The 13,441-nt window shown below is 47.8% G+C and overlaps 1 protein-coding gene across 1 annotated transcript in view; it reads left to right on the forward strand.

Annotated features, from left to right (window-relative positions):
• The window catches only part of inppl1a (inositol polyphosphate phosphatase-like 1a), a 61,640-nt gene that overhangs the window by 22,236 nt on the left and 25,963 nt on the right, over positions 1-13,441 (forward strand). The window contains exons 5-15 of the mRNA XM_079611044.1: positions 4,563-4,709; positions 7,593-7,683; positions 7,832-7,921; positions 9,237-9,332; positions 9,413-9,563; positions 9,660-9,766; positions 9,851-9,953; positions 11,477-11,673; positions 12,021-12,138; positions 13,107-13,203; positions 13,280-13,418. Coding sequence (XP_079467170.1) covers positions 4,563-4,709; positions 7,593-7,683; positions 7,832-7,921; positions 9,237-9,332; positions 9,413-9,563; positions 9,660-9,766; positions 9,851-9,953; positions 11,477-11,673; positions 12,021-12,138; positions 13,107-13,203; positions 13,280-13,418 — 1,336 coding nt within the window. The remainder of the gene's footprint in view (positions 1-4,562; positions 4,710-7,592; positions 7,684-7,831; positions 7,922-9,236; positions 9,333-9,412; positions 9,564-9,659; positions 9,767-9,850; positions 9,954-11,476; positions 11,674-12,020; positions 12,139-13,106; positions 13,204-13,279; positions 13,419-13,441) is intronic.

Genomic DNA, 13,441 nt, shown 5'->3' on the forward strand with positions numbered 1-13,441 from the left:
GGATGCGAATTTCGGACTCAGTGTGCAATGGCCTTTAGTCTTAGTCTTAGTCTTTTTGACGAAAATACTTTTTAGTTTTAGTCACATTTTAGTCACTTATAAACTTGATAGTTTTAGTCCAGTTTTAGTCGACGAAAACACAAAAAGGTTTTAGTTAAAAGGTTTAGTAAAAAAAAGAAAGAAAAAAAAGTAGTCTTTAACAAATTAATTTAGGTTAAAAAGTATTGGAAATGGGCTTAGGTTTGACAGGTTGCAGCAAGTGTTGCAATTCATAAAACAACAGTTAACCTTAAAGCTAGGGTAGGTAATCCTGTTCAGAAACATTTTCTTTTTTTATACTGGGTGTAGGAAAATGGGAAAAAAAAGGAATGAAACAAATCTGCCCTCTGTAGCAGCTGTAGGACAGTAAAAACTCTGACCAATCACTGCCATTCAGTGCGAATGTAAAGAACCAATCAGATGCCTTCATGTCTCGTGCCCGAGCACCACTGCGTGCACAGCAGTGATGCGCGGGTCAATGTATAAACAACCCGCACCCGACCGACGTTTTCAACTAACCCGCCCGCAACTCGGACCGCAAAAAAAAAGAAAGAAAATATTGTACCCGACCCGCTTCCTGACCCGCGTTTTTAAAGTAGCTGTAAATGCTCATCGCAGTCATTGGGCCGTAGACGGAGGAACTAGGGGTGCGCATTTTTCAGAATGCTGTATGATATCGCCAGTGTTTTGTAATAAAGGCTTGATTTATTCATTTATTTCGTTTCATTTTCTTAACAATTAAGATGCTGCATGTGTCTATCCAGTCTAATCGAAGTGTGCGTCTCTCCCCGGACTTTCCCAACACAAATCCCAATGCTAACAGTAGCTTCTCTGTCGGTCTAAGCCAGTTGCGTTACAGGTCGTAGGTACATGCAGCTGACTCCAAATGTGGATGCGCGTTCATGTTTGTGGGGGGGCGTAGCTTTGGACGGAGCACTGACAGGAGGGGGCGGAGCTTAGAAGAGGTGCCACTTTCAAATCTGGCTAGCTCTCCAACATTACCTACCCTAGCTTTAAAACCTTTGCATAATAAACTAGACTTTCTGAATAATTCGATTGGTTGGGTCCTTACATGCGCTTCGTGAGGCACACACGCACACTAGCACACACACGCACACTAGCACACACACGCACACTAGCACACACACGCACACTAGCACACACACGCACACTAGCACACACACGCACACTAGCACACACACGCACACTAGCACACACACGCACACTAGCACACACACGCAAGGTCTCTCGCTCCCTTTCTCTGCTGTGCGCGCGCTCTTGCTCGCTCGATCTAGATTCCAGGAGATTTTAACTAATTTGCGGGCAATTCTGAAATTATCGTACATTATGGGATTTTTTTCATTATTGATCGTACAGAGATCAAAATTATCGTATTTATAGGCAGAAATGACATGCATTGTGATCGTCAGACTTATAATCATTTTCGTTCCATCTCGTCTCGTCAACGAAAACTAGAAAACGTCTCGTCATGGTTTAGTCACCTTGGAGCCATTTTTAGCTAGTCATCGTAACGTTATCGTCATAAAAAAAAGGTGTGTCAACGAAATAATTGCGTTATCGTCAAAATGTCGAAAACAACATTGGTGTGATGCGGTGAACTCAGTTTTCTCTCGGTGGGGACTACCCTCGGCAACACCTGTGACGTCAGGACTTCTTCTTAGACAAAGCCGTCTTAGCAACAATAACTGTCCTCAGATCAGTTTTGCCTCTGGAAGACTTAGCCTGAGAGCGCCGCGCAGCGTCAGCGCGAGACGTGACACTCGGTGTGAGGAGCTGGTCGACGGCCGGGTCTGCAGTCCCTGAGACATGAACGCGGAGTGGCAGGGGTTTCTGGACCGCCGCTGCCTGCTCTTTTTCTTCTTGAAACATATCAATGACTTCATTTACTGAGTCACCGAATAGGCCAGCAGGGGAAAGCGGGGCGTCCAGAAGGAAGGTTTTTTCCTCTTTCCTTCATTCCCGAGAGGTTCATAAATGCCTCTCCGTGGCCACCAGCGCTGCCATAGAACGACCCACTGACTTGGCCATCTTCTTGGTGGCACAGAGAGATCAATTCTCGGATTACGTCAGTGCTGACCTCCTCACTCTCGCTCATGTCTTTTAACAGGTCGGCCTGGGATTGTGCAGGCATGCCGCCGCCTGAGCCGTCGCCGAATATGCCTTACCCACCAAAGCCGAAGTGTTTCTGAGTGGCTTGGAGGGAGATGGCTCGCAAGCGTCTCTTCAGCCTTAGGCATCGCCCCGTAACCATATTAGCCCCAGCGATGTTTGAATATGTGGACTAAATATACGATATGATTAGAGATGGGAATTGATAAGAATTTAACGATTCCGATTCCTTATCGATTCTCATTGGGTGAGGGAATAAGTACAAATTTGTTTGTTTGTATTAACTCGCTTTAATATCTGATCAGAAGACACAGCACAGAGCACATGTACACAAATTATGTGTAGCAACCTCAGAACAAACCTAAAAGTAGGAGAGCTACTTCTCAAAGGAAAGTCCAGGGACCTATAGCCTAGGGCAGTGTTTCTCAACCAGTATGCCATGCCACGCTAGTGTGTGCCTTGAAAGATTATCAAGAAGAGTGCCTTAGTGCCTTCGCATTCATTGGTCCAAAAAAAACAAAACAAACAAACTGCCATTTATGTGCCATAAAAACGAAAAACACAGACTGAAAACAGTCAAGGAAGAGCTTGTGCCTTTTGGAATATTAACAGTGCTCATTTGGATTCAACCTGAAACAAAACGTGTGTGCGCTAGTGAGTGAGCGCGAGATAGTGTGTGAGTAAGCATGTGTGCGTTTGTGTGTGTGTGTGAGCGCGAGAGAGTGTGTGAGCACTAGTGAGTGAGTGTATATGTGCGCGGGCGTGTGTGTGAGTGAGCATGTGTGCGTTTGTGTGAGTGAGTGAGCGCGAGTGTGTGTGTGTGAGTGAGCGCGAGATAGTGTGTGTGTGAGTGAGCGCGAGATAGTGTGTGAGTGAGCATGTGTGCGTTTGTGTGTGTGTGAGTGAGCGAGAGTGTGTGTGTGAGCGCGAGAGAGTGTGTGAGCACTAGTGAGTGAGTGTATATGTGCGCGGGCGTGTGTGTGAGTGAGCATGTGTGCGTTTGTGTGAGTGAGTGAGCGCGAGTGTGTGTGTGTGAGTGAGCGCGAGATAGTGTGTGAGTGAGCATGTGTGCGTTTGTGTGTGTGTGAGTGAGCACGAGAGAGTGCGTGTGTGAGCGCGAGAGAGTGTGTGTGTGCTAGTGAGTGAGCGAGAGTGTGTGTGTGAGCGCGAGAGAGTGTGTGAGCACTAGTGAGTGAGTGTATATGTGCGCGGGCGTGTGTGTGAGTGAGCATGTGTGCGTTTGTGTGAGTGAGTGAGCGCGAGTGTGTGTGTGTGTGTGAGCGCGAGAGAGTGTGTGTGTGAGTGAGCGCGAGATAGTGTGTGAGTGAGCATGTGTGCGTTTGTGTGTGTGTGAGTGAGCGAGAGTGTGTGTGTGAGCGCGAGAGAGTGTGTGTGTGCTAGTGAGTGAGCGAGAGTGTGTGTGTGAGCGCGAGAGAGTGTGTGAGCACTAGTGAGTGAGTGTATATGTGTGCGTTTGTGTGAGTGAGTGAGCGCGAGTGTGTGTGTGTGTGTGCAGTGAGTGTGGTGTGGAGGTCTGAAAAAACCGGTAAGCACCGGCGTGGAGGTTGCATACAGGAAGGCAGAAAGCGTTCATCAAGTTTGCTTTTCTGCCTTGTCTCTTGTTTGTCTGTTGGCCACTCTATCCCTCATTTCTCTACAGCACGAGTGAGCACCTCCACTAGCTCCTCACATGCAGGAGACTGAAGTGACCTGAAGAGTCCTCAGCATCTCCTGTACCAATACTAACAACATCCAGTTCCTCAGAACCAGGGCCTCAGCCCGGGCGGAAGAAACCCTGAACTGAGGCACTGGATCTGGCAGGTGAAGGCTGTCAGACGCTGTCAGATCCACGTGCGAACCCCACGACTGAAGTCGCCGCTCTGCCTCGGCACAAGTGTGAACCGAATCGCCCTCCTCGAAGAGCGATCGGTGGGAGCGCAGCCTTCTTAATGGTAAACGCTCACCATCAGCCCCCGCTCGAGAGCTGACTGGACTTGCTGCACTCCCCAACAAACAAACAACACATAGTTGGTGTGTATCCCCACCCGTGAGATATCGAGTGCAAGGATGTACACCTCGGCATTATTTAGTTTTTTTTATATACATGTTGAAATATATGTGATAAAACTCCTGCCAGTGCTTTATAGTTTCCTGGTTGATGATGTCACCCGCCTATGGCGCTCCGTCTCGCCATTGGACTGGTTCCATACGTGCTTCATGGCGCACTCACGCAGGGGCGTTCCCACAGCGTTTCCACGCACATTCTACATAAAGGCTTTAATTAAAGTGTGATAACTGTCAAATGCATGAATAATAAGTCATCTTATTATTATTATTATTTATCTGAATGAGTGTGTGCATTAATATTGATATCGGAGTGTTTTGCTCTTCAGTGTGACGGCGTCGAACGGCTTGAGCACGATCTCTCACGAGTATCTGAAGGGAAGTTACGCTCTGGATCTGGAGGCTGTGAAGCAGGGAGCGAATAACCTTCCTCACCTCAACAAAACACTGGTGTCATCCTGCAAACGCCTGCATGGGTACACACACACACTCACACACACACACACTCACACACACACACACACTCACACACACACACTCACTCACTCACACACTCACACACTCGCTCGCTCACTCACTCACTCACTCACTCACTCACTCGCTCACACACTCACTCACTCACTCACTCACACACTCGCTCACACACTCGCTCACTCACTCACTCACTCACTCACTCACTGACTCACTCACTCACTCACACACTCACTCACTTACTCACTCACTCGCTCACTCACTCACTCACTCACTGACTCACTCACACACTCACTCACTCACTCACTGACTCACTCACTCACTCACACACTCACTCACTTACTCACTCACTCGCTCACTCACTCACTCACTCACTCACTCACTCACTCACTCACACACTCACTCACTTACTCACTCACTCACTGACTCACTCACTCACTCACACACTCACTCACTCACTCGCTCACTCACTCACTCACTCACTCACTGACTCACTCACACACTCACTCACTCACTCACTGACTCACTCACTCACTCACTCGCTCACTCACTCACTCACTCACTCACTGACTCACTCACTCACTCACACACTCACTGACTCACTCACTCACACACTCACTCACTTACTCACTCACTCGCTCACTCACTCACTCACTCACTCACTGACTCACTGACTCACTCACTCACTCGCTCCCTCACTCACTCACTCACTCACTCGCTCACACACTCACTCACTTACTCACTCACTCGCTCACTCACTCACTCACTGACTCACTCACTCACTGACTCACTCACTCACTCACTCGCTCACTCACTCACTCGCTCACTCACTCACTCACTCACTCACTGACTCACACACTCGCTCACTCACTCACTCACTCACTCACTCACTCACACACTCGCTCACTCACACACTCGCTCACTCACTCACTCACTCACTCACTCACACACTCACTCACTCACACACTCACACACTCGCTCGCTCACTCACTCACTCACTCACACACTCACTCGCTCGCTCACTCACTCACTCACTCACTCACTCACACACTCGCTCACTCACTCACTCACTCACTCACTCACTCACTCACTCACACACTCGCTCACTCACACACTCGCTCACTCACTCACTCACTCACTCACTCACACACTCACTCACACATACACTCACTCACACACACACTCACTCACTGACTCACTCACTCACTCACTCACTCACACACACACTCACACACTCACTCACTCACTCACTCACTCACTCGCTCACTCACTCACTCACTCACTCACTCACTCACTCACACATACACTCACTCACACACACACTCACTCACTCACTCACTCACACACTCGCTCACTCACTCACTCACACGCTCACTCACACACTCACTCACTCACTCACTCACTCACACACTCACACACTCGCTCGCTCACTCACTCACTCACTCACACATACACTCACTCACACACTCACTCACTCACACACTCACTCACTCACACACTCACTCACACACTCACTCACTCACACACTCACTCACACACTCACTCACTCACACACACACTCACTCACTCACTCACACACTCGCTCACTCACTCACTCACACATACACTCACTCACACACTCACTCACTCACACACTCACTCACTCACACACTCACTCACACACTCACTCACTCACACACTCACTCACACACTCACTCACTCACACACACACTCACTCACTCACACGCTCACTCACACACTCACTCACTCACTCACACGCTCACTCACACACTCACTCACTCACACACACACTCACTCACTCACTCACACGCTCACTCACACACTCACTCACTCACACACTCACACACTCACTCACTCACACACTCACACACTCGCTCGCTCACTCACTCACTCACTCACTCACACATACACTCACTCACACACTCACTCACTCACACACTCACACACTCACACACTCGCTCGCTCACTCACTCACTCACTCACTCACACATACACTCACACACTCACTCACTCACACACTCACTCACTCACTCACTCACTCACTCACACACTCACTCACTCATACACTCACACACTCACTCACTCACACACTCACTCACTCACTCACTCACTCACTCACTCACACACTCACTCACTCACACACTCACTCACTGACTCACTCACACACTCGCTCGCTCACTCACTCACTCACTCACACACTCACTCACTCACACACTCACACACTCACTCACTCACTCACTCACTCACACACTCACTCACACACTCACTCACTCACTCACACACTCACTCACTGACTCACTCACACACTCGCTCGCTCACTCACTCACTCACTCACACACTCACTCACTCACACACTCACACACTCACTCACTCACTCACTCACTCACACACTCACTCACACACTCACTCACTCACTCACACACTCACTCACTCACACGCTCACTCACACACTCACTCACTCACACACTCACTCACTCACACACTCACACACTCACACACTCACTCACTCACTCACTCACTCACTCACTCACACACTCACTCACTCACACACTCACTCACTCACACACTCACTCACTCACACACTCACTCACTCACTCACTCACTCACTCACTCACTCACTCACTCACACACTCACTCACTCACACACTCACTCACTCACACACTCACTCACTCACACACTCACACACTCACACACTCACTCACTCACTCACACACTCACTCACTCACTCACTCACTCACTCACACACTCACTCACTCACTCACTCACTCACACACTCGCTCACTCACTCACTCACTCACTCGCTCGCTCGCTCGCTCGCTCACTCACTCACTCACTCACTCGCTCACACACACTCACTCTCTCACTCTCCGTGTGTGTGTGTGTGCAGGGAGGTGGATAAGGTTCTCTGTGGCCTGGAGATTCTGTCCAAGGTCTTCGATCAGCAGAGCGCCTCCATGGTGTCCAGAATGATCCAGCAGGTGTGTGTGTGTGTGTGTGTGTGTGTGTGTGTGTGTGTGTGACATCACTTCCTGCCTAGCGTTTGTGTGCTTATGAGTGCTGAGGGTTTGATATGTGCTCTAAATAGTCACTTTAGATAAAATGAGTACTTACACACTCGATCTGCAGTCCATGTCTCAGGGTGGAGATCAAGAGCTGGAGCATCTGGTCACTAAACTGGCCATCCTCAAGGACCTGCTGTCATCTATGGAGAAGAAGGTACACACACACACACACACACACACACACACGCGCGCACACACACACACACACACACACACACACACACACACACACACACACACACACACACACACGCGCGCACACACACACACACACACACACACACACACACACACACACACACACACACACACACAGGCATCATTAGTTCATGTGTTGTTTTAGAGCCAAAGAATCACCATCATAATACTATTATATATGTAATTAAACCCGCCAAGCTTTCTGATCACTCAATAGTGGATGTTCTTCTGTGTGACTTCAGAAAAATGAGTCGTTTCAATCAATGTAGCTTTGAACTGGAGAAGTTTGAGCTCTGAACTCTCAATAATCAACCAATACAGTATATATATATATATATTTAAGACATATACTTCATGTCAACTCTATTTTGCTTCTATATCATTCCTTCTTTCAGACTAGTGGAAAAAAAAATCCAAAACACATTTAAGTGTTTATTTTATCCACTTTATCTACTTGCGTCTGTAGATTTTAATACGTAACTTTAAAGGTTGTATTGACAAAATGAGTTTTATTCCTATCTATATTCTGAAGGTTTTTACTGAGGGGTTTGTTCATATATCATTTGCCTTGATTTATATAACATTTTATTCTTAAAAAAACGTGGTAAAAATGTATATTTTTCCATCTGTTGACAGTATTTTTTGATTTATGAAGTGATAAAGAGAGAAATCCAAAATAATATAAAAATATATAATTTTTTTATTTTAATATAAAATATACACTATAAAAACCTTTAACTCTAATATGTCAACAAAATCAAACAGGAATTTTGAAGCTGGCTTTATCCAATGTCCAGGTATATTTTCTGGAAATGCATGCAAATTAGTACATAATTAATTAAAAATGACCTCATTTGCCTATTTAAACTTAATATTTGAGGAAACTTGCAATACAAGACTGTTCATTTTAATTTTAATGTAATAAATAAATTCGGCGGCAGGTCGTAATAACCGAATCATTGAATCATACACTCACCCGATTCGTTCAGAAACTGTGAATCATTCAAGAACGAAGCACTGCTGTGTGTTGCTAAGAGACGCATCTTTTCTACTGTGTTTGGAACTATTTTGGAGTCAGAATTGACAACATTGTGTGTAAAAATTGGCAGTTCATATAATCAACTTTCTCAATTCTTCCTCTTCTTTGTATCTTTTTAAACACCGTGAACGTGTCTACTTCAGCGGCAGGTGCTCGTAAAACAGCACTCTTAACTCTGGCTCTTTTAAACGAATCGTGCGTGTGTGTGTGTGTGTGTGTGTGTGTGTGTCAGGCTCTGAAGGCGCTTCAGGACATGAGCTCATCCGCTCTGACCGTTTCTCCGCTGATGTCCATCCGACACAAAGCCATTCCTGTGCAAACCTTCGAGGTACGACACCATCCCTCCTGTCAAACCAGCCTTTGTGTGTTTGGCTTGTGTGTGAGTGTGTGTGTGTGTTGTGGTATCAGGTGAAACTGGACGTGTATCTGGCGGACCTGACGAAGATCGGGAAGAGTCAGAAGTACTCGCTGAGTGTGGATGTGGAGGGAGGAAAGCTGGTGGTGATGAAGAAGATGAAGGACGCGCAGGAAGACTGGAACACGTTCACACACGACAAGAGTGAGTCCGGCATGATGATGTTATGCTTACATTATTAGCGGTGAAAAGTGAGTGTGGAAAATGGACCCTTTAATGTGTGTGTGTGTGTGTGTGTAGTTCGGCAGCTGATTAAGTCTCAGCGTGTTCAAAATAAACTGGGAATCGTCTTTGAGAAGGAAAGAGACAAAAGCCAAAGGAAAGATTTCATCTTTGCCAGTGCAAAAGTGAGTCGCACAGACGTATACTGGTACAGATGTGCACCGTGTGTTCCCGGAGCCACAGATTAATCGTTGTGTCTCGTCCTGTAGAAAAGGGAAGCGTTCTGCCAACTCCTGCAACTCATGAAGAACAAACATTCCAATCAGGACGAGCCCGATATGATCTCCGTCTTCATCGGGACATGGAACATGGGTGAGACACACACACACACACACACTCACTCACTCACTCACTCACTCACTCACTCACTCACTCACTCACTCACTCACTCACTCACTCACTCACTTGATGATGGACTACAACACCCTAGCAACACCCTGACGACCACCCACAAAACCCTGGCAACACCCTATCGACCACCCACAAAACCCTAGCAACACCCTGAAGACCACCCACAAAACCCTGGCAACACCGTGACAACCACCCACAACCCCCTAGCAACGGCCATGACCACCCACAACACCCTGATGACCGCCCACAACACTCTAGCAACACCACAACGACTAATCTCAACACCCTAGCAACGCCTTGATGAACACCCTAGCAACATCCTAACGATCATCCACAAAACCCTGGCAACACCCTGATGACCACCCACAACCACCCTAGCAACACCCTAACGACCACCTGCAACACCCTATCGACCACCCAAAACACCCTATCGACCACCCACAAAACCCTAGCAACACCCTGATGACCACCCGCAACACTCTAGCAACACTATAACGACTAATCTCAACATCCTAGCAACGCCCTGATGAACACCCTAGCAACACCCTAACGACCATCCACAAAACCCTAGCAACACCCTGAAGACCGCCCGCAACACCCTATCGCTCACCCACAAAACCCTGGTAACACCCTGACGACCACACCCAACCCCCTAGCAATGGCCATGACTACCCACAACACCCTAGCAATACCATAACGACTAATCTCAACACCCTAGCAACACCATGATGACCACCCACAACACTCTAGCAACACCATAACGACTAATCTCAACACCCTAGCAACACCATGATGACCACCCACAACACCCTAGCAACACCATGATGACCACCCACAACACTCTAGCAACACCATGACGACTAATGTCAACACCCTAGCAATGCCCTGATGAAAACCCTAGCAACACCCTAACTACCACCCACAACACCCTAGCAACACCATAACGACTAATCTCAACACCCTAGCAACACCATGATGACCACCCACAACACTCTAGCAACACCATAACGACTAATCTCAACACCCTAGCAACACCATGATGACCACCCACAACACTCTAGCAACACCATAATGACTAATCTCAACACCCTAGCAACACCATGATGACCACCCACAACACCCTAGCAACACCATGATGACCACCCACAACACTCTAGCAACACCATAACGACTAATCTCAACACCCTAGCAATGCCCTGATGAAAACCCTAGCAACACCCTAACTACCACCCACAACACCCTAGCAACGGCCATGACCACCCACAACACCCTGACGACCACCCACAACATAGCAACACCCTAACGACCATCACAAAACCCTAGCCACACCCTGAAGACCACCCGCAACACCCTAACTACCACCCACGACACCCTAGCAACATTGACGACCACCCACAACACCCTGGCTACCATCATGGTGGCAGGCCAAACATTCCTCATGAATGCCCTCGTCCCTGTGTCCTAGTCTCCGTCTCTCTCTGCAGGCGGCGTTCCTGCTCCTAAAGCGATGGGGTCGTGGATTTCCTCTCGAGGCTTGGGGAAAACTCTGGATGAGATGGCGGTCACGATCCCGCATGACATCTATGTGTTCGGGACGCAGGAGAACTCGGTGTGTGATAAGGAATGGGTGGAGACCATCCGCTGCGCACTCAAGGAATACACCGAGATGGACTATAAACCGGTGAGCGAGTGTGTCCGTGCGTCTGTGGCTTGTTGTGTTTAGAGTTTGACAAGGCAGGATATTGAAGAACACAACCCTGAGATGTATCAAACATAACACACACACTCGAGACAACCTTACGCACCTCATTTAAAACCAGTAATAAACCCACTGGCTCCTGGCAGACAGAGGCAGCTTTAATGAGGCTACGGCTGTTACGACTGTGACTTTATGTAGAGTTTAGTGTGTGTTCTGGTCTGTGCTTCTCATCGCGGTTGACTCCGCAAGTGTAGCGAGAGAGAGGCTGGAGCTGGGGAATGAGTGTGTGTGTGAGTGTGAGGAATGAGTGTGTGTCTTCTGTGTTGTAGGTTGCAGTGCAGACGCTGTGGAACATTAAGATCGCGGTGTTGGTGAAGGCGGAGCACGAGAACCGCATCAGTCACGTGGGGATGTCCAGCGTCAAAACGGGGATCGCCAACACACTCGGTCAGAACACACACACACACGCACACACACACACACACGCACGCACGCACGCACACACACACACACACACACACACACACACACACACACACACACACACACACACACACAGGACAGTTAAACACACACACACACACACACACACAGGACAGTTAAACACACACACACACACACGCACACACACACACACGCACGCACGCACACACACACACACACACACACACACACACACACACACACACACACAGGACAGTTAAACACACACACACAGAAACACACACACACACTCACGCAGACACTGCAGAAAATTGTGTGTGTGTTTAACTGTCGTGTGTGTGTGTGTGTGTGTGTGTGTGTGTGCGTATCTGTCTGTCTGTGAGAGTGTGTGTGAGAGTGTGTGAGAGTGTGTGTGAGAGTGTGTGTGAGAGTGTGTGTGAGAGTGTGTGTGAGAGTGTGTGTGAGAGTGTGTGAGAGTGTGTGAGAGTGTGAGAGAGAGTGTGTGTGTGTGTGTGTGTGTGTGTGTGTGAGAGAGTGTGTGTGTGAGAGTGTGTGTGATCATTTGTGTGTGAGAGTGAGAGTGTGTGTGTGATAATTTGAGAGTGTGTGTGTGAGTGTGAGAGAGTGTGTGTGTGTGTGTGAGAGAGTGTGTGTGAGAGTGTGTGTGATAATTTGTGTGTGAGAGTGAGAGTGTGTGTGTGATAATTTGAGAGTGTGTGTGAGAGTGTGTGTGAGAATTTGTGAGTGTGTGTGAGAATTTGTGTGTGTGTCTGACTGTCTTTGTATGTGTGTGTGTGCAGGAATCGCCCACACACTCGATCAGAACACACACTCACATTTAAACACTGGACAAAATGACTTTCTTCCTCAGTGTTTTCGTCTCGTTCAGATGTCGTCCTGGACAACAAGACAAACATCCTGAAGGAGAACATGTTTTTGAGTCAGTTATATACATTTATTAATTATCCTAGGAAACAAAGGAGCAGTGGGCGTGTCCTTCATGTTTAATGGAACATCGTTTGGGTTCGTTAACTGTCACCTGACGTCCGGCAATGAAAAAATCCACAGGTGTGTCTCCAAACACTGACCAGCAAATACACAAATCATTGGTGTTTTTTTGCTAATGACCTTTGACCCCTGGCAGACGCAACCAGAACTATCTGGATATCCTGCGTCAGCTGTCGCTGGGCGATAAACAACTGAACTCCTTCGACATCTCGCTGAGATTCACGCATCTCTTCTGGTTCGGCGATCTCAACTACCGCCTGGACATGGACATTCAGGTAAAGCCACGAAACACACTCAC

Source organism: Phoxinus phoxinus (assembly GCF_949152265.1).
Source record: "Phoxinus phoxinus genome assembly, chromosome: 4".
Lineage (NCBI taxonomy): Eukaryota > Metazoa > Chordata > Actinopteri > Cypriniformes > Leuciscidae > Phoxinus > Phoxinus phoxinus.